The sequence below is a fragment of the Bos grunniens genome, chromosome 21 (assembly GCF_055505025.1).
Source record: "Bos grunniens cultivar Pamir isolate PY7600 chromosome 21, Bosgru_T2T1.0, whole genome shotgun sequence".
NCBI lineage: Eukaryota > Metazoa > Chordata > Mammalia > Artiodactyla > Bovidae > Bos > Bos grunniens.
The window spans coordinates 48,622,780-48,642,412 of NC_141185.1; the positions used below are offsets into that span (position 1 = coordinate 48,622,780).

At 57.6% G+C, this 19,633-nt stretch overlaps 1 protein-coding gene and 2 long non-coding RNA genes across 7 annotated transcripts; 1 reads left to right on the top strand and 2 right to left on the bottom strand.

Annotated features, from left to right (window-relative positions):
* Positions 1-340: 340 nt before the first annotated feature.
* On the bottom strand, positions 341-6,568 carry LOC147349625 (uncharacterized). Of its 3 annotated transcripts, none has more exons than XR_015150058.1 (3): positions 6,402-6,568; positions 947-1,046; positions 341-657 (listed from the first exon to the last, which is right to left on the bottom strand). It is a non-coding gene; the product is annotated as an uncharacterized LOC147349625 (long non-coding RNA). The 3 variants fall into 3 exon arrangements; XR_015150057.1 differs by having other exon boundaries at positions 959-1,046; positions 6,402-6,528; XR_015150059.1 differs by lacking the exon at positions 947-1,046 and having other exon boundaries at positions 6,402-6,546.
* Positions 5,978-19,104, top strand: FURIN (furin, paired basic amino acid cleaving enzyme). 3 transcript variants are annotated; one of them, XM_086364505.1, is made up of 16 exons: positions 5,978-6,101; positions 10,343-10,683; positions 11,031-11,129; positions 11,216-11,311; positions 11,614-11,742; positions 11,829-11,905; positions 12,195-12,283; positions 13,248-13,420; positions 13,935-14,147; positions 15,147-15,247; positions 15,364-15,467; positions 15,557-15,674; positions 15,777-15,956; positions 16,382-16,506; positions 16,619-16,729; positions 16,955-19,104. In XM_086364505.1, the coding sequence occupies exons 2-16, from the start codon at positions 10,507-10,509 to the stop codon at positions 17,554-17,556; spliced, it is 2,394 nt and encodes a 797-aa protein (XP_086220631.1). In that variant the 5' UTR covers positions 5,978-6,101; positions 10,343-10,506; the 3' UTR covers positions 17,557-19,104. The 3 variants fall into 3 exon arrangements, with proteins under 3 accessions (XP_086220631.1, XP_086220628.1, XP_086220627.1); XM_086364502.1 differs by lacking the exon at positions 5,978-6,101 and adding an exon at positions 6,686-6,876; XM_086364501.1 differs by lacking the exon at positions 5,978-6,101 and adding an exon at positions 7,252-7,545.
* Positions 8,302-10,202, bottom strand: LOC147349627 (uncharacterized). Its single transcript, XR_015150060.1, has 2 exons — positions 10,068-10,202; positions 8,302-8,530 (listed from the first exon to the last, which is right to left on the bottom strand). It is a non-coding gene; the product is annotated as an uncharacterized LOC147349627 (long non-coding RNA).
* Positions 19,105-19,633: the final 529 nt, after the last annotated feature.

The window sequence follows — 19,633 nt, forward strand, 5'->3', positions numbered from 1 at the left end:
CACTAGAGTTGTTATTTCTTTTCCCCAAGCCCCTGATAATACCGTTCCAGACACGTTGGTCTGATAGCATCATCCAACAGAAAAACTCTCCAGTGTTTCCTCTAAGCCAGCGGACAGGCTCTCGCTGGCTTCATGGAAAGACACTGGAGCTGAATGTTCTTGCCATCATTTTCCCCTCCTTCTTAGATATGCCTGGAGGTCCATGATCATTTTCTCCTGTTTTCCGTTTCCTTTTTAAGGACTACAGTGACTGTCCCGCCCCACCATTCATCTGGCACAGTCAAGAAATGACTACTTCATGGTAGCACACTTCCAAAATAATGCTTTTCAAGCACTAAAATGTTAAACAATGAACACATTTTATTTATTTTTTATTGGGTATTCGTTGCTGTGCATGGACTCTTCTCTAGTTGAGGTGAGCAGGGGCTACCCTCTAGCTGCAGTGCTCAGGCTTCGCGTTGCCGTGGCTTCTCTTGTTGGGGAGCACGGGCTCTAGAGTGCTCAGGCTTCGGTAGTTGGCAGCACGTGGGCTCAGTAGTTGTGGTGCAACCTGGCTTAGCTGCTCTGTGGCAAGAGGAATTTTCCCAGACCAAGAATTGAATTCATGTCCCCTGGATTGACAGGTGGATTCTTATCCACTGAGCCACCAGGGAAGTCCTGAAATACATTTTTAAAATAACTTTATTGACATATAATTGACACATGATAAACTGCATATGTTTAAGACATGCGACTTGATCCATTTTTGTTTGTTATTTTTGTTTTTCTTTTTTTATTCTGATGACTTGATCCACTTTGACATTTGTGAATACCCTGGAATCATCACCACAATCCAGGTAATGAACAGATCTGTCACTCCCCAAAGTCTCCTCCGCCCCACCCTTCTTCCCTCAGCCACCACTTCTGTCTGCTTTCCAAATACATATTTAATGCAGAGCTGTCTCACCCGCTTCCCCACCTCAGTAAACAGAGTGTGATCGACGTGATGGTTCCTCTCCTCAATTCAGCATTATCATTAACGTTCTTGAGAGCCATGTCCTCAGATGCTGGGGAGATACATAAGATTGTTTGCCCTGAACACTAAATGGCCCCATTGTTGCCCTTCCCTGCCAGGTGGTTTGGGGTTGGGAGTTTTCTCTCTTGCTGCCAGCTGTCTCGGTGCAGTTCCTGGTACACAGCCCATGCCGCCCGGAACCCTGGCACACCAACCCTCTCCCAAGTCCTCCCACTCCTCACTCTGAACCAGTGGTTCTCAGTCAGGGGCAGTTTTGTACCCCGCTGTGGGGACATTTGACAATGTCTCAAAACATTTTATGGAGAAGGAAATGGCAACCCTCTCCAGTATTCTTGCCTGGAGAAGCCCATGGATAGAGGAGCCTGGCGGGCTCCATAGGGGAAAGTTAAGTCCATGGGGTCGCAAACAGTCGGACACGACTGAGCGACTAAACACACATGAGACATTTTTGGTTGTCATAATGTTGCAGGAAGGGGGACCCATTCCAGGGCCTGAGAGAGGGTTCCTGTCTAACACTCGGAAATGAATTGTCCAAGGAGACACACGAGCTGTCAAAGCAAGAGGCTATATTGGGAAGAGGACGCCAGGTGGAGAGCAGGAGTGTGAGGGAAGTCAGGAGAACTGCTCTGCCGCGTGGCTCGCTGTCTCAGGTTTTATGGTGATGGGATTAGTTTCCGGGTTGTCTCTGGCCAGTCACTCTGACTCAGGGTCCTTCCTGGTCGCACATGCTTTGCTCAGCCAAGATGGATGCCAGCGAGGAGGCTTCTGGCAGATGGAAGGACATGTGGCATCTCCTTTGACCCTTTCCCGAACGCTTCTTGTTGGTGGTGGCTTATTAGTTCTGTGTTCCTTAGTAGGACCTCCTGTTGTAAAATAACTCACGCAAATGGTTACTATGGTGCCTGGCCAGGGTGGGCGGTTTCAGTCGGTGTGCTTCCCCTAACAATAATGGGGGTGGGGGTGCTACTGGCCCCTAGTGTTCAGAGACCAGGGATGTTGCTAAACCACCCTAGCATGCACAGGACAGTTTCCCAAACAAAGATAATCTGGCTAAAGATGTCAATAGTGTCGAGGTAGAGAAATCCTGTTCTGATAATAAAACTGATAGGAAAATTCAATAAGAAGTCATGTTAACTGATTGTTTTTACATTGTTGTATCAAGAGAGAGAAGGAAGGGCAGAGCTTTTTGGAGCTGCAAGGCAAGAGGGAAGGCGAAGCTTCAGGAAGCTCCTGGTGCGTATCCTTCTATCTTCCCCAGGGGTGGTCACTGGCTTCCTAAAGGCAAGTCCTAAGGGGCTCGGCTTGAGGTCCCAGGGCTTAGCATTCAGACTGCACCCAAAGCACCTATTTGTTGCCCAATCGTGGGCAGCACTGGCTGGGCAGTGAGGGCAAAGCAGAGACACAGAGCTGGCAGAAGGGAACCTTTAAGCTGAGCAGTGACTTGGGGATGCGGCAGAACCTGCAGGTAAAAGGTAAGCGTGGACCTAGCCTAATAATTAGGAACAGGAGAAGGGCTGGTCGAGCTGCGATCCTGTCCCAGCGTGACCAGATACATCACCGCCAGATCACTCCTCACTCCTCCCCCCTCCCACACAGACATCCAGTTTGCCTGTCGTATAAAGGAGGTTTTCCCAAAGCGGTTTAGCTAGAACTGGAAGGACCCTGCCCTGTGACGGGACAGGAGGAGCCTGACTATTGTCTCAGCAGCGCTCAGGATGGACCCCAGGTGTTCTGGAGCTAGTTGGTGAAGTATGGGCATGCTTTATTCAGTTTTGCATGACTTAAATATTTTAATTATCTTATTCTAAAAGTTATTGCAGGAATTTCTGAGCATGCAGGTAAGCAAAAAGAAAACAACAGAAAGCTTTCAACTCCCGGTCTTTTAGAGAAAACCCCAATTAAATGTTGTTGTCTGCTCTTCCAGGCATGTGTGGATGTACCGGGTGTTGGTGGAGGTGGACTTCCCTGTCCATCCAGTGGTTAAGACTCTGAGCTTCCACTGCAGGGGGTGAGCGTTCCATCCCTGGTTGGGGAACTAAGATCCTGGATGCTTTGTTTGATCCTGAAGGCTTTGTTTGAGGTGTCTGAGAGAGGGAGGAAGAGATTTTGAGAGGAAGGGACACCCCGGAGCACTCTAAGGGGACAATGGGAGTGCCTGAGGTAAGGGTGAATGGGTGGATTTTATCATAGGACACCAGTTGCTCTTGGAGGTCTCCCCAGATTGCTTAGTCGTGTCCGACTTTTTGTGACCCCCAAGGACTTTAGCCCATCAGGCTCCTCTGTACATGGGATTCTCCAGGCAAGAATACTGTAGTGGGTAACCATTCCCTTCTCCAGGGGATCCTTCTGACCCAGGAATCAAATCCTGTCTTCTGTATTGCAGGCAGATTCTTTACTGTCTGAGCCACCTGGCTGTATATGTGTACTCAGTCATCTCCAACTCTTTGTGACTGTATGGGCTATAGCTTTCCAGGTTCCTCTGTCCATGGGATTCTCCAGGCAAGAATACTGGAGTGGGTTGCCATGCCCTTCTCTAGGGGATCTTCCTGGCCAAGGGATCGAACCCGAATCTCCTGTGTCTCCTGCATTGCAGGCAGATTCTTTACCCAGTGAGCCACCTGGGAAGTCAAGCCACCTGGCTGGTTAGCCTCAAATCCAGGGATAAAGAAAGGCCTGGTTGGACCCTTCTTCCAGCCCCCTGCTAGGAAGATGGGAACTGCTCACAGCCCGTTCCTCCTTCTGGCCTTACCCACTAGGTCCTGTTCAACCCCACAGGTTGTGCCCCCCACCCCCCAGCCCCCACTGCCAGGCTTCTGTCACTTGGTGTCCCTGTCCTAATAACTGCTGTGTAAAACTGATAACTTGTCCAGAGGCCCGTGAGCTTACTGAGGCCCCAAGTCAGGGGACCTGGGCAGGCAGTTTAGGTCCTTCAGGCCTTAAGCCTCAGATAAATTCTTGGGAGTGATAAAGAGAACAAAACCTGCCTTTAGGACTTGCTCCAGGAGATAAAGGAAGAAGTTGACTAGCAGTCACCAGCTGTGGCAAGGCGGGATTCTCTCCAGAGGGTTTTTTTCAAGGGGAGTGGCTTCCATTCTTTTTTTTTTTTTGGCCTGGCCGAGCAGCTTGCAGGACATCTTAAGTTCCCTGACCAGGGATCGAACCTGTGTCCCCTGCAGTGGAAGCACAGGGAAGTCCCTCCACATTCTTTTTTAACAACCGAATTGCTGTAAAATACAACCCTAAAATAGGAGCAAGACTAAGGTGGGGATGCCCTGGGACAGGCTCTCAGTCCTCTCCTCCCCTCGGTGATGCCCCTCTGAATAACAGTTTAAAGAATCCTCCTTATCCCAAAGGCAGTGTTGGAGGCACAGGCTGGTGGGAGAAACTGGGGCTTCAGTGCCCCTTCCTCCTCCCCAGACCCACTGCAGCTTCCCTGGGCCAGCCTCCAGGACGGGTGGGGCACCGAGAGGCAGACAGCCCTGCTTTCTTTCCGGGCTGACTTTTCTGTAGGCCAGGGGACAAGTGGGAAGGGCACAGAGGGACTCAGAGGCTAGGTGGGGCCAGCCCAGTCCCTGTTTCCCCTCAACAGGGCTCTCTTGCTCACAGATTTAGGAAGAACCGTGACTCACTTCCTGCCTAGGTCTGACTGCAGAAGCATTGTTTTCCCAGCTGTAGCTGGGGCTGCTGGTTGGGGCTACCCTGGGGTGGCCCTGAGGAATCTCTGCTCCCTGATGATTGTGGTGGGAAGAGCAGTTCCCATTCAGAAAGAGGGCCAACCGGACTCACCTTCCCGCTCAAATTTCTGGACCCCACATTCTTCCCCGAGTTTCTAGGTTTTGTGCTGTTTGTATAGGTACCCAAATCATATGTTATCTCACTGGTTCAATATTATTTCCATTTTACAGAGGGGTAAATTGAGGCTCTGAGAATTAAGGTGTTGTCACTGTCGTTCAGTTGCTAAGTCAAGTCCAACTCTTCTCGATCCCATGGACTGCAGCATGCCAGGCTCCTCTGAACTACATTATCTCCCGAAAAGTAAAAGTGTTATGTGCTCAGTCGTATCTGTTTGCGACCCCGTGGACTGTAGCCCACCAGGCTCCTTTGTCCATGGAGTTTCCCAGGCAAGAATACTGGAGTAGACCAACATTTCCTATTCTGTCTCCCTACTATCTCCCAGAGTTTGCTCAAATCATTGTCTAAGGTTGGCACAGTTTAAAATAGGGCCACTACGACTTGAACTCAGGTTTGGGGGTTGACTGTCACCTACTGAGTTACTTTACAAACGCTACTAACTTCTCTGGGCCTCAGTTTCCTCCTGTGTAAAGCACAGATAGTGATACATGAAAGCTGCCTAAAGGAAAACTATATCCACCTTGCAGGATCCATGGTAAGCATGGAGCAAGTTAACACATGGGAAAGAGCTCAGAATATCCTAATCCATTTTCCTCATCATCCCCAAACCTGTACTGAAGAGGTCACAGGATAACACTGTTCTGCCAGGTTATCTCAAAGAGGACAGGAAGGGATGGGCAGCTACTGCTCTGTGACCTTAAAATAACCCAGCCTGTGGAGCTCTTGGCCACACTTCCCCTCTTTTCTTTCTCAGCTCAAGCAGTGATGGCCTCAGCCAAGTAGCACAGACGTTTTCTGGGGCAGGGACCCAGGGAGGGAGAGGAGCCGGTTGGTATATTGCAAAGAGCTCAGATGCAGGCTCTGCCAAAGCTCCAGATCTCTTCTGGGATCTGAGGCCTGTTAGTTGTGGGACCTTCAGCAAATTATTTAAACCTTGTGTGCCTCAGTTTTCTTATCTGTAAAATGGGATTAATAATGTCAGCCTGAAAGGATTAAGCGGATTAAATAATGTACATAAGAAGGAGATAATATAAAGTGATTGACCTGGTGCCTGGCAGGCAGTTGGAGTTGAAAAAAAAAAAAAAGTTTAAAAAAATTAAAAGGGGATGGGCTAGTTGTTCTGCTCATCCACCTGTCTATATAAATGCAAATAAAGTAGTGAGTCTTCTAACTGTAGGCCACGAGGAAGTTTGCCCAGACGCGGTGAAGCCCGACCTCAAGGAGGGTACTCCAGGTGCGTCATCCCAGGGCACTTAACCCGGTCGTGCCCAAACTCGTGGCTTAGGTGTGGGGAAGTGGCGGGGGGTGGGGGAGAAGCCCAACTCCCCCAGAATTAGGCCGAGACTGGGCTCAGAGTGACGCCTCAAGTCCTTCCCAAACCCTGCCCCGGGTGCCGAGTTCAGGTCTCCGCCGCCGGCCCAGAGAGCTCGCGGGGCTAACAGCGGAGCCCGGGGGGCGGGGGCGCTGGCAGTGCGGCCTGGGGGACCCGCCGAGCGGCTGCGAGGGCTCTGGGATCGCCGGCCCCACTTCCTACCTCTGCCCCAAGCTGGAGCCGGAGGCGGCAGGCGCCCCGGAAGGCCTCGGGGCCCCGGCGCTCCTGCTCGGAACGCGGGCCAGGGCCCGGGCGGCATGGGCGGCGCGGCGGCGGCGGCCTGGAGCGCGGAGGTGGCGCCGCGAGGGGGAGGGGCGCGGCGGCGGAGGAGGAGGAGCCCGGGCCGCCGCAGCCGCTGACAGCGGCCCGAGTAAACAAGCCGCGCCGCCGCGGCCCGGCCGCTGCCCCCGCCCGCGCCGGAGCCGGAGCCGGAGCCGAGGCCGAGCCCTGCCCTGGTCGCCGGCCCGGCCGAGGCCGCGCCGCCGCGCCTCCCCGCCTCTGCGCGGTGACGCTGCTGCCGGGCGCGGGGACCGCGCCGAGCCCAGGCCCCCCGGAGCCGGGCTCTCCGCTCGGCCGAGGGGCGCCTGAGCCGCCCCGGCGCTCGCCTGGAAAAGTTTCCCCGCCCGGGTTCCCTAGGGTAAGCAGCGAGGGCGCGGGGCCCCGGGGGGAGGCAGCGCGCCGGGAGCCGGGCCCGAGGAGACTGGGCCGCTCTGCCGGAGGAGCAGGCTCCGCGGCCCGAGCGCCCAGGCCGGGGGAGGGTCGGGGTCGCTGGCGCGGAGGCAGCCCGGGCCCCGATGCCCGCCCGGCTTTTGGAACTGGCCCGCGGGCCGGCGCGGAGGGTGGAGCCGCGGGGAGCAGGAAGGGCATCCCGCAGCCCACCTGAGCGCGCCGGGCCCCCGCGGGTGCCGGTGCTCTTCCGCTTGGGGCGGGGGCGAGCCCTCTGACCCCAGGAAGCGCCCGCCGGGGCCCCGCCGGGGGCGGGATGGGGAGAGGATTCCAGAGGCGCCGGGTGCTCCCGCCTCCCCGCCGTCCTTGGGGGCAGCCACCGCCGGCTCGCCCACTCCGTGGCTGGGGAGGGCCTGCGCTCCCGCCGGGGGGGTGGGGGGGTGGAGCGGCTGCTCGCGGCGGAGGGGATTATTCGCCGCCGGGGCCTCGTCCCCGCTCGCACACCTGGGCGGCGAGACACTCAGGTGCGGGGTCTGCGGGAGTGGGGAGGCTGGCTCCCGCGAAGGCCTGGCCGAGGCCCCTGCTGCCCCCGTGGGGTGGCCTGCGTGCCAGACAGGTCTTAACAGCAGTCGGTTGTCAGGTCAGTGCCTCCTTCCCGCCGTCCGCTCACCCCTTACCCCGGGGATGAAGACCCTCCTCCACAGGAGGGTGTCGAAATTCTTTCTGCCTCGGGAAATGGGAGGGAAACCCAGGTGATGTGGCCTAGTGAGGGCTGGGCAGCCGCTGGCCAGGTGTGGAGACAACCGAGGAGAGGAGCCAAGCTTGACTCCTGTTCTAGAGCCGCCCAAGTTTTACGATGTCCTATATTGGGCTTCCACATAAGATTTGATTTTTTTTTTTTTTAAGAGGATTCTGTGGCTTTCAAAAAAAGTTTGAAAACCTCTGGTCTAGCAGTTTTTACCACCTAGGAAAACTGAGGCCCAGACAGAGAGAGGAAGTGACCTAAGATCACACAGCAAATGAGTAGCTGAGCAAAGGCTGGGATTCAGAATTTCAGCGGAGCCATCAGCTCCTGCCACAGGAGCTGGTTTGGTGTCTCTGCTGGAAGGAAGGAACCAGTTTTCCCAGGCAGCCCTGACCACTCCAGACCCCCTGATGCCTGGGAAACAGCAGCTGGACCTGGGTGAGGTTCAGTTCGGATGCCTTGGAGATGCTGGCTGCGTCGGGAGGTTCCTGGGGCGGGAGAAGAGAACACAGCCAGGAAAAGCACCCACAGGTCTCTCTGTGGCCAAGCCTGGAGTGGAGCCCCATAGAGGGCTTCACAGGAGGCTGGAAATACGGCAAGCCTACCAGTTTGAGCTGAACAGGGACTCAGAGGGTGAGTCAGAGTCTAGGATGGGGGTGGGGAGAAGAAGCCCATTCATTTATTGTTCTCAGCGCCTGTTCTTTGAGGTGGGGGCCATCCTCCCTGCTTCCAGGATGCTGAGGCAGGGCTGTCTGGGGCTTCAGGCTCTGTGGAAGCCATATCCACGGCTCAGCGTGTCTGGGGATGCTGAGCAGACGGAGGCCAGTCCTTTCTTGGAGGATTGTTTGGTTGTGCCTGAAGCCCGCTTCCTTTTTGGGTCCTGCAAGGTAATTAAATAATCACCTTTATCACCAAGCAGCTGCGGTTCGCCCACAATATGCCAGAACTTGGGCTAGACCCAGATGAACCTAGTCTTGATGTGTGTATGGGGGGATTCCAGTATGGCTCATAGCACTGTGGTCAGGAGGTGGCCTTGCTTGACATCTGAACCCAAGAGGCAGCTCTTGTGTCAGAAAGGGGAGACGAGAACTTGTTTCTGTAAGGCCCTGCCCCTAGGGCTCTACATCCTCTGTTAAGTGAGGGCACGGGGCCCCTTCAGCGCCCGCCACCCTCAACCCTCACCCTCCCCAAGGGCTGCCCAGCCTTTGCTCAGACAGCTCTCTGGAACTTGGTCGCCCAAGGCATCATGGGGCAGTGGCTTCCCGGCCCGTCGGGAACCCTATGGACTCTGCCCATCGAGGGTGAGGAGGAGCTGCCTTGTGGATGCCTCCTGCCATCAGCTGTCAGGTTATTTTGGTGTAAACTGAAAATACTCCAGGAATTATGAGTTGAAGCTCTCCAGCCTGCAGGGTGGGAGTGCAGGAGGAGCGTGCAGGAAGGCTGGGGGTGCTGAGGGCAGCCCCGGGCAAAGTGAGTTTTCCCAGTGGTGAGCCTTCTGGTCCGCCTCCCTAGGCCCTGGATGGGCTGGGAGCTTCACTCTGCTGTCCAACAGAGTGACGTCCTGTGGGGCCGGGCCCCAGGAGGGGTGGGGGCATCCGGGGCTGTGTGGGCAGTCTCGACAAGCTTGGCATTGAGGCGGGACACCTCCAGGACCTTCCCCAGCTTCTCCCCACCCCAGGGGTAGCCTTCTGGCTAGCCAGGGGCCCTGTGTGGGGACAGTTATGTGGCCCCAGGCAGAGAGGTCCCGCTCTCTGTTTGCCGAAGGAGGAAAAACAACACGCAGACTATTGATTCAGCCTCACCTTAGCACTCCTGGCTCAGCAGCCAGTGTTTGCCCTGGCTGCCTGGGCTCGGATGATGCAAGGCTGGTGGGCGTGGAGCCACCAAAGGGGGCTGCTGGAGGCCTCCAGGCCAGGGCTGGGTGGCCCTGTCGTCTCCGAGGAAACTGTGTAAAAAGAGAGCCTGGGCCCCCTGACTTTGCTGATGGCCTGGGCCATAGAGGGAGGGTGAAGCCACTGTGATCCCCTTTCCCTTGCTCAGCCCCCGGAGCCCACACCCCATCTTAGGCGGCCCCCCTCTTTCTTGCCAGAGGCTATGAGTCTTTGCAGGTAACTCCCCACGGCTGGGTCTGAACCAGGAAGCCCTAGTGAGCTGTGTAGATGCCGCCAATTAAAAAACTTTAAAAGTCAACATTTTATCCTTTTACAAAATATACCTGAGTCATTTGGAAAATACACAGTGACACGAAGAAGAAAATAACCGTTACTTGTAATTATCACTGTCTTGAGAAAACCATTGTCAGCATGTGTCCTTCCAGATTATGTCCTGTGGTTTTATATAAATATACGTGTATGTGTATAAATAGTTTCTTTCAAAACAAAAACAGGATTGTGGGTACCTGCTGCTTTATACCCCACCTTTTGGACTTAGATTCTGGGAAGCATTTATTCAGTTGTTGCTTCTGGTTTGGAGCGACTCGAGCCTCGATCCTCTTCTTCCCACTTCCGTATTCCTGCGTGTGGAAGGGGTCTGTCGCTCCATCTATCTGGCTGACCTTGGGGGGCCAGGTTTTCACTCCTCACCCCCCAGAGGCCCTTTCAGGCCTGGAGTGAGCTGAGGGGTGGGAAGGCAGCTATAGTGCATGCCCAGGGAGGGACTGACTCTCCGCCTTTCCCTCCCTTGTTCCCCTCAGAGCCGGCAGCCTGCCTCCTTCCTGCACAGCCCTGCCCGTCCCGGCCCCATGCCCCCACCAGTCAGCCCCGGGCCACAGGCAGTGAGCAGGTACGCCGGAGCCCAGGCCCTGTGACCAGGCCAAGGAGACGGGGGCTCCGGGGTCCCGGCCACCTGTCCCCCCCCATGGAGCTGAGGCCCTGGTTGTTCTGGGTGGTAGCAGCAGCGGGAGCCTTGGTCCTGCTGGTGGCCGATGCCCGCGGAGAGAAGGTCTTCACCAACACCTGGGCCGTGCACATTCCTGGAGGCCCAGCCGTCGCTGACCGTGTGGCACGCAAGCATGGCTTCCTCAACCTGGGCCAGGTAGGTGTTGCTCCCTCTGGCTGGCCTCGGCACAGGACGTCACCTGGGGGTGGGGCCTGCGGGGGCAGGTGTTCTTGCACCTGGCGTGGAAGAGAGCCGAGGCTCGTCCTTCCCTTGGGCTTCTAGCTTAGGTTGCTCAGTGGACTGGTGCGTCGCGGGAGGTGGGGGTGGGTGAGGCCCCCTCAGCCCCCTGCACCTTCTTACTGGGTCCTGGGCAGGGACCGGATGCCCACCACCCAGCCTGCCATCCTGAGCCTCCCCTTGCAACTGGTTGTCCACCCCCACCCCTCGCCTCCCCGGGGACTGACAGATGGAAAGCCCAGCTCAGTCTCCCTGCTTTGTTACAGATCTTCGGTGACTATTACCACTTCTGGCATCGAGCGGTGACAAAGCGGTCCCTGTCTCCTCACCGCCTGCGGCACAACCGGCTGCAGCGGGAACCTCAAGTGAGTGCAGCCCCAGCCCCTCCCGCCGCCAGCCTTCCCCTTCCCTCGTCCTCCTCCCACACCGTCTTCCCCTCACTGCCTCACAGGTTAAGTGGCTGGAGCAGCAGGTGGCAAAGCGACGGGCCAAACGGGACATATACCAGGAGCCCACGGACCCCAAGTTTCCCCAGCAGTGGTACCTGGTACGTGGCCTCCCCGGCTGCCTCCACCCGTCCATCTGTCCACTCAGGGTTCCATGAGCAGGCAAGGCTGACTCTGAGGCCTCCTGTCAGTCTTCCTCTGTCTGCTTCCTCTTTTTCTTGCCCATCCTGCTAAGCCTTGGGGAGTGCCCTCCCAGAGTTCTTGATAATTCCAGGGAGCCCAGTGGTGGCATCTCAGGAGCAGGGGCAGGTGGAGAAGGGGCTTGTGGAACGGCAAAGGGACCTTACCTAGCAACCAACCTCGTCTCCTAAGTGCTGGGTAATGGGGGTGGGTGTCTCTGCAGTCTGGCGTCACCCAGCGGGACCTGAATGTGAAGGAGGCCTGGGCCCAGGGCTACACGGGGCGTGGCATTGTGGTCTCTATCCTGGACGACGGCATCGAGAAGAACCACCCAGACTTGGCAGGCAATTATGTGAGGAGGCGGGGAGGGGAGTCCAGGGACGGTCCTGCTCTGCTGGAGTGTCCAGGCTGACCCTATGATGGCCACCTCCCTTCCAGGATCCTGGGGCCAGCTTCGATGTCAATGATCAGGACCCTGACCCCCAGCCCCGGTACACACAGATGAATGACAACAGGTAAGAACCGGTCCCTGGCCTCTGTCTCCCTTCTCATTTCCATCAAGGAAGCAGACGAGCCCCGTCCGAGAGGCTGAAGTCTTTTCCGCAGTCCTGGTCTAGCTGGGGCGCTGCGGGAGGGTCTGGTCAGAGTGGAGAGTGTCTATGTATGTGTGTGGGGGTGGGGGGTTGTCTGTGCATAGACGTGGGACAGCAGGCTAAGGTGGAGGGGCGTGTGGCCCCTCCCGCTCTTCAGGCTGCCCCTGCCATGCTCGGTCCGCTGCTAATGCTGTGCTCTTGACCCCGGCAGGCATGGCACACGGTGTGCAGGAGAGGTGGCTGCGGTGGCCAACAATGGTGTCTGTGGCGTAGGCGTGGCCTACAATGCCCGAATTGGAGGTGGGTGTGGGCCTTAGCCACCCTGTCTTCAGGACCACCCTTTCTGGTGGATTCTTCTGTATTCACTTCCCATCCAACCAGTGTCCTCACTTTCCTGCCGTACATCCTTCTGACCACATGGCTCTTCTATAGAGGGTTCTTAGCAACTCAGAGGGGCTTCCCAGGTGGCTCAGCGGGTAAAGAATCTGCCTGCCAATGCAGAAGATGTGGGAGACTCAGGTTCGATCCCTGGGTGGGGAAGGCCACTCTCCCCGCAACCCCCCACAGAGGAGGGCATGGCAAGCCACTCTAGTATTCTCGCCTGGAGAATCCCATGGACAGAGGAGCCTGGGAGGGCCACAGGGCCACGAAGAGTTGCAGTTCAAAGAGCTGAAGGCATCGTCTTCTGCTGGTGGCCCTGTGCTGCAGGGCGGGAGGAGTGTTTATTTGTTTTTAATATTTATTTGACTGCATCAAATCTTAATTGTGGCACACCGGATGTTTCACTGCTGCACACAGACTCTAGTTGTGGTGGACTGGCCCAGTAGGTGTGGGCGCTGGCTTAGTTGGGCTGTGGCATGTGGGATCTTAGTTCCCCGACCAGGGATCAAACTCATGTCCCCTGCATTGCAAGGCGAGTTCTGAACCAGTGGACCACCAGGGAAGTCCCGGGGGGACCGTTTCTTAGCAGGAGTTGCCCCAAAACCTCATCTTCCACTCTGAAGGGCCTTGAGCTCCGTGCTCCTTTGAGACCCCAGAGATTTGTCCTAGTCCAAAATGTGTGGTTGAGGGCTGGAGAGATCTCCCCTTTCCCCTGGGTCTTGTCTTCAAAAGGCAGAGGCCACCCAAGAAGCCAGGGGCTCAGGGTTTCTTAGCACCAGCCTCTGCCCTCCCCTTCCGGGTGCAGGGCTGGATGTGCTCCTGGGGGTGCCCCTGACAGCTGGACCCACGCAGCCTCTCTCTCCCTGCCCCCCTCTGTGGCCAGGGGTGCGCATGCTGGATGGCGAAGTGACAGATGCCGTGGAGGCACGCTCGCTGGGCCTGAACCCCAACCACATCCACATCTACAGTGCCAGCTGGGGCCCCGAGGACGACGGCAAGACCGTGGATGGGCCAGCCCACCTGGCTGAGGAGGCCTTCTTCCGGGGGGTCAGCCAGGTGAGGTGGGGGTCCTGTCCCAGCCCTGGAAACCAGGCCTGGCCTCAGGGGGCAAAGTAGGCACTGTCTTGGCCATGCTTCGCCTTTGTGTTTTTCTGTTGCTATTTATTTACTCTTGTGTTTAATTTATACAAAGCACGTTTATTAAAACGTGAAGGACAGGAAGAGAAAAGTAAATGCTAATTGCCCATAACTCCCACTCCAGTATTCTTGCCTGGAGAATCCTCATGGACAGAGGAGACAGTGCATGGAGTCACACACAACAGAGTGACTAAGCATAGCATGCAGCATCACTCTCCAGAATCACTACTCTGAAGATTTTGGTAGTGGACTGGGTCTCTGTGTAAAAAGAGATGAGAGAGATCTACCAGGGGTCTCCTTGGGGGAAGGGGCTGGATAGAGCGTCGCTGGAGAAGGATGCTTCAGCCTTCCTAGTCTCAAGCAGCATCTTCCCACCAGGCCCTCCCTCCCCTAAGTCCTGTTCTTGTGTGACCCCAACCTGCTCTGTCCACAGGGCCGCGGGGGTCTGGGCTCCATCTTTGTCTGGGCCTCGGGGAACGGGGGCCGGGAACATGACAGCTGCAATTGCGACGGCTACACCAACAGCATCTACACGCTGTCCATCAGCAGCGCCACACAGTTCGGCAACGTGCCCTGGTACAGTGAGGCCTGCTCGTCCACGCTGGCCACCACCTACAGTAGTGGCAACCAGAATGAGAAGCAGATCGTGAGTCTCTTCCTGGGAGGGGGCTGGGGAAATGGGGCTGCTCGCTTTCTGGCTCTGCCCGGAGCCGCCTTTCTGACCCTATCTGCCTTCTACCCACACGTGGCTGGGCGGTGGTGGCGAAGGCATCATGGGATGGGAGCTAGGGGACCTCTCTAAGACTCTTGAGGGTCACGGAGCCACTGGTGAAGCCCTTGATAAGACTCTCCCTAAAAACATGCATCGCTCTCTTTTTTATTTGTTTTAACAATCTATTTGGGCTTCCCTGGTGGCTCAGACAGTAAAGAATCTGCCTGCAATGCAGGAGACATGAGTTTGATCCCTGGGTGGAGAAGATCCCCTGGAGAAGGGAATGGCAACACACTCCAGCATTCTGGCCTGGAGAATGCCATGGACAGAGGAGCCTGGCAGGCTACAGTCCATAGGGTTGCAAAGAATTGGACACAACTGAGTGACCTATAATTTCATTTATGTATGTATTTTTGGCTGTCCTAGGTCTTTGTTGCTGCTCCGGCTTTTCTCTAGTTGTGACAAGCGGGGACTACTTTCTAGTTGCAATGGGAGGGCTTCTCATTTTGGTGGCTTCTCTTGTGGTGCATGGGCTTTAGGGTGCTTGGGCTTCAGTAGTTTTGGCATGTGGGCTCAGTACTTGTGGTGCACAGGCTTGGTTGCTCCACAGCATGTGGGATCTTCTCGACCCAGAGATTGAACCCATGTCTCCTGCATTTGCAGGCGGATTCTGTATACCACTGAGCCACCAGGGAAGCCCTGCATTGCTCTCAGTGATCTCCAACCTTTAGTTCAGCCCTCTTATTCTTTGGGAAACTGAGGCCCAGAAAGAAACAGGCATTGTCCTGTTGGCAGTGAGTTAGCAAGGCAGCAAATGGGAACGAGGCATCTTGGCCCTGGCTCCCCAGGGCCTGTGGCCAGAGGGAGGGCAGCCAGGTGACCCCTCTGGTGTCCTCCCCACGTCACATGCCCAACGTCATCATCCTCCTGTAGGTGACCACTGACCTGCGGCAGAAGTGTACAGAGTCTCACACGGGCACCTCTGCGTCTGCCCCACTGGCAGCAGGCATCATCGCTCTCACCCTGGAGGCCAAGTGAGTGGTGGGGACCGAGGGGCGAGCCTGTCCCCACTAGCGCCCCCTGCAGGGCAGCCCTCGGACTCCAGCCGGAGTCTCTGAAGAGACTGAGCCTTTCGGTCCCTCCTTTGCAGTAAGAACCTCACTTGGCGGGACATGCAGCACTTGGTAGTCTGGACCTCAAAGCCAGCCCACCTCAACGCCAACGACTGGGCCACCAATGGTGTGGGCCGCAAAGGTGAGGGCACCGTGCTCCCTGGGCTGGATTGAGGGTCCTGGGGGGCTGCTCTGTGCCCCGCAGCTGACCCCGTCCCTCGTGCCCCACAGTGAGCCATTCGTACGGCTACGGGCTGTTGGACGCCGGCGCCATGGTGGCTCTGGCCCAGAACTGGACGACGGTGGCCCCTCAGCGGAAATGCACCATCGACATCCTCACTGAGCCCAAGTGAGGGCTGGATCCCGGCTGGGAGGAGGGGCAGGGTGGACCCAAGGGTCGCCGTGGTGCCTGCTGGCCCCCCTCTCACAGCCCATCACGTGCTCCTTGCAGGGACATCGGGAAGCGGCTGGAGGTGCGGAAGACCGTGACCGCCTGCCTGGGGGAGCCCAGCCACATCACGCGGCTGGAGCATGCTCAGGCACGGCTCACCCTGTCCTACAACCGCCGCGGTGACCTTGCCATCCACCTGGTCAGCCCCATGGGCACCCGCTCCACCCTGCTGGCTGCCAGGTACTTGCCCTCTCTCCCGCCCAGCCTGTCCTGTCCCTTGGGTCCACGTGCACTCACTCATGGACTCACACAGCCCCGATGGTCCACAAATACTTCTCCATGGGGTAAACGCTGACGTTTCTGGGAGGGATGGTTTATGTCCTATGGGATTGTCCCATATTGCAGGAATCCCTGAGTCTACCCATGACATGCCACATCTGTGTGCCTCCCCATGTGTAGTCTGCATGTAGTTTTCCCTTGCATGTTTCCAGAATGTTCCAGCTGAGAACATTTGGCCTCCTGGGAAACAACCAGCAGGCATTTCTAGCGCAGCAGGGTTGGTGTGGCACCAGGGGAGTGTGTGTGGTCCGTGTGCTGTGGGCTTGGCACCCCCTGGCTGGGGTCCCCCAAATGCTTCAGGCAGCCATGTGCACATTCCTCCCCAGGCCACATGACTACTCTGCAGATGGGTTTAACGACTGGGCCTTCATGACGACCCATTCCTGGGACGAGGATCCCTCTGGCGAGTGGGTCTTAGAGATTGAAAACACCAGTGAAGCCAACAACTATGGTATTGGGGGATGCTTGAGGGCTGGGGTTCCAGGAGAAGAACTGGCGGGGTCTGGGGGTGGTGGGCAGGCATGCTCCTGGTACCTCCTGACTTCTGCCACGCCCCTCAATAGGGACACTGACCAAGTTCACCCTCGTGCTTTATGGCACGGCCCCTGAGGGTTTGCCCACACCCCCTGAGAGCATCGGCTGTAAGACCCTCACTTCCAGTCAGGCCTGTGTGGGTGAGTCGTGGGCGCTGTAGGGTGTTGGGGACCTGAGACTTGGGGGGATAGAGGGTGCCTGTCCTAAAGGAGGAAAGGGGGTGTGAAGGGACATCCTGGGGCCCTGGGTTGGGTTCTGGGTCTGGGAGCTCCTGGGGACAGCAGTGACTGTGTCCAGGGCTGCAGGGCCTAGCAGCCTTGGCGGCCTGGCTGACGCCCACCTTCCCTCCCTCCCCGGCCCGGCAGTGTGCGAGGAAGGCTTCTCCTTGCACCAGAAGAACTGCGTCCAGCACTGTCCCCCAGGCTTCGCTCCCCAAGTCCTGGACACACACTACAGCACAGAGAACGACGTGGAGATCATCCGGGCCAGCGTCTGCACGCCCTGCCACGCCTCGTGCGCCACGTGCCAGGGCCCCGCCCCCACAGACTGCCTCAGCTGCCCCAGCCACGCCTCCCTGGACCCGGTGGAGCAGACGTGCTCGCGCCAGAGCCAGAGCAGCCGCGAGTCGCACCAGCAGCAGCCGCCGCCGCCCCCTCGGCCACCGCCCGCGGAGGTAGCGACGGAGCCGCGGCTGCGGGCGGACCTGCTGCCCTCGCACCTGCCCGAGGTGGTGGCCGGCCTCAGCTGCGCCTTCATCGTGCTGGTCTTCGTTACCGTCTTCCTGGTCCTGCAGCTGCGCTCGGGCTTCAGCTTCCGAGGGGTGAAAGTGTACACCATGGACCGCGGCCTCATCTCCTACAAGGGACTACCCCCTGAAGCCTGGCAGGAGGAGTGCCCGTCCGACTCAGAGGAGGAAGAGGGCCGGGGCGAGAGGACCGCCTTTATCAAAGACCAGAGCGCCCTTTGACGAGCGCCTACTGCCCGCCCCTTCGAGCCCATCCCCTCCTTGGGCACTTTTTAATTCACCAAAGTATTTTTTTATCTTGGGACTGGGTTTGGAGCCCAGCCGGGAGGCAAGAGGGGCAGAAACGGCTTCCCACCCTACCCTTGGGCCCCCTGGCGGCCTGAGGTGGGCCAGCTGGGGGTGGGGGGATGGGGGGAGAGCCTGTCCCCACCCGCAGCAGCCCTCCATGTGGAGAAAGGAATGAAACCTTTGGGCAGCTTTCCAAGGTCCAGGCCCCAGCCAGAGCACCCGGTGAAGAGGGGCGGCCCTCCCGGGATTCCTGACCGGAGCTGCGGCTCCTGCCTCTCCCCGTCCCTCTAAAGCAATAATGGGCCCCATCCAGGCAGCAGGAGACTGGCCTAGGGGGTATCGGAAGGAGGCGGCCACCTCTCTAAGGGCTTCTGCGTCCAGACCCTGTTTTGCATATCTGGTGAGCCTCAGGCAAAAGCAGTGAGCGAAGGAAGGGACCAAGGCAGGGCAGGCACTTCCGGGGCATGCACATGTGTGCCCATGTGCATTCGGCCCTTGGCCCACCTCCACTACAGCGGGCGGGCTGCCTGCCTAGCAAGGCTGGCCCGGCCCCAGGCTGGTGTGCTGACCACCCTCCCCTCTCTACACTCTCCCCTCCCCCCAGGGCCCGAGTCCCTGTTTTCTGAGCCCGGGGCTTTCTGGGCTGTTGGCACTCACAGCCCTGGAGCCCCTGGGTGGGTGGTGGGGAGGGACGGTGGCCCAGCCGGCCTCTCCCGCCTCCCACCCGATGCTGCTTTCCCCTGTGGGGATCTCAGGGGCTGTTTGAGGATATATTTTCACTTTGTGATTATTTCACTTTAGATGCTGTTTTGTTTTGTTTTTTTTTTTGTATTTTTAACGGTGGTAGCAGCAGCTGGACCATCCACCCTCCCACACCCACTGTCCACCCTGCTGTTGCCCTCGGCTGCCCTGGGCCTGAGGTGTAGGGGGTGGGCTGCAGCTGAGCCCAGGATACTGACAAGGCATGCCAGGCCAAGTGGGCCCTAGGGAAGGAGGATCACGGTAGAAGGGGCAGGCTGTCGTCCATTTGAGATGGGGCTCGTCGTGCCAAGGGCTCATGGGTCACTAGTTCTCCAAGTGCCAGGGGTGGGCAGGCAGTGGCACCGAGCCCCCTCCAACACTGTGCCCTGGTGGAGAAAGCACTGACCTGTCCTGCCCCCCATGTCTCCCTCTTCTGACGTGCCTTTTGCACCCCTCCCATTAGGACAATCAGTCCCCTCCCATTTGGGAGCTCCCTTTCCTTTCTCTCCCCCAGCCCCTCCTGGCACCCAGCCACCTGCCCAGAGGTGCCCCCTCCTCTTCCCACACCTACCCCCACCCTCCCGTGGCCAGCCCAGCTGGTTTTGTAAGATACTGGGTTGGTGCACAGTGATTTTTTTTTTCTTGTAATTTAAACAGGCCCAGCATTGTTGGTTCTATTTAATGGACACGAGATAATGTTAGAGGTTTTAAAGTGATTAAACGTGCAGACTATGCAAACCAGACCTGGTCTCCAGTGTGTGATATTCTTCCTAGGACTGCAGGGCTGCATCCAGGATGGGGCGGGGGTGAGGGATGGGGAGAGTTATGTGCCCACATGATGTCCTGCCTGCTCTAGCTGCCCAAAGGCAATCTCCCGAGGGGTTTAGGAGGTGTGGAAGGGACAGTAGCTGGCAACAAGCCCCAGGGGTGGGACAGATGAAGCCCCAGAGTGGAAGCAGCTGAGCACTTACTTCCTCCGCCATAGGCCTTGGCTGCAGCTGGGTGGAGAGCGATGGCCCGGGGTCCAGTTGCTCAGGGTGTCCCTTGGCTGAAGCACCTAGGCCAGCAGCTGTAGGGCTGAGGCCTCTGGTGGGGCCTAACTGAATCAAGATAGGCTTTGCTGGGGAGAACCTGAGTCCCACACTGAAAGTGCCATACCCCCCACCCCACCCCTGACACACACACTCTGGCCCAGGCCCCTCTCCTGCCCCAGGTCTCCCATGGGACAGGAAACCCCTGCCTGTGGTGGGGAGAGGAGCCAGGCCAGTTC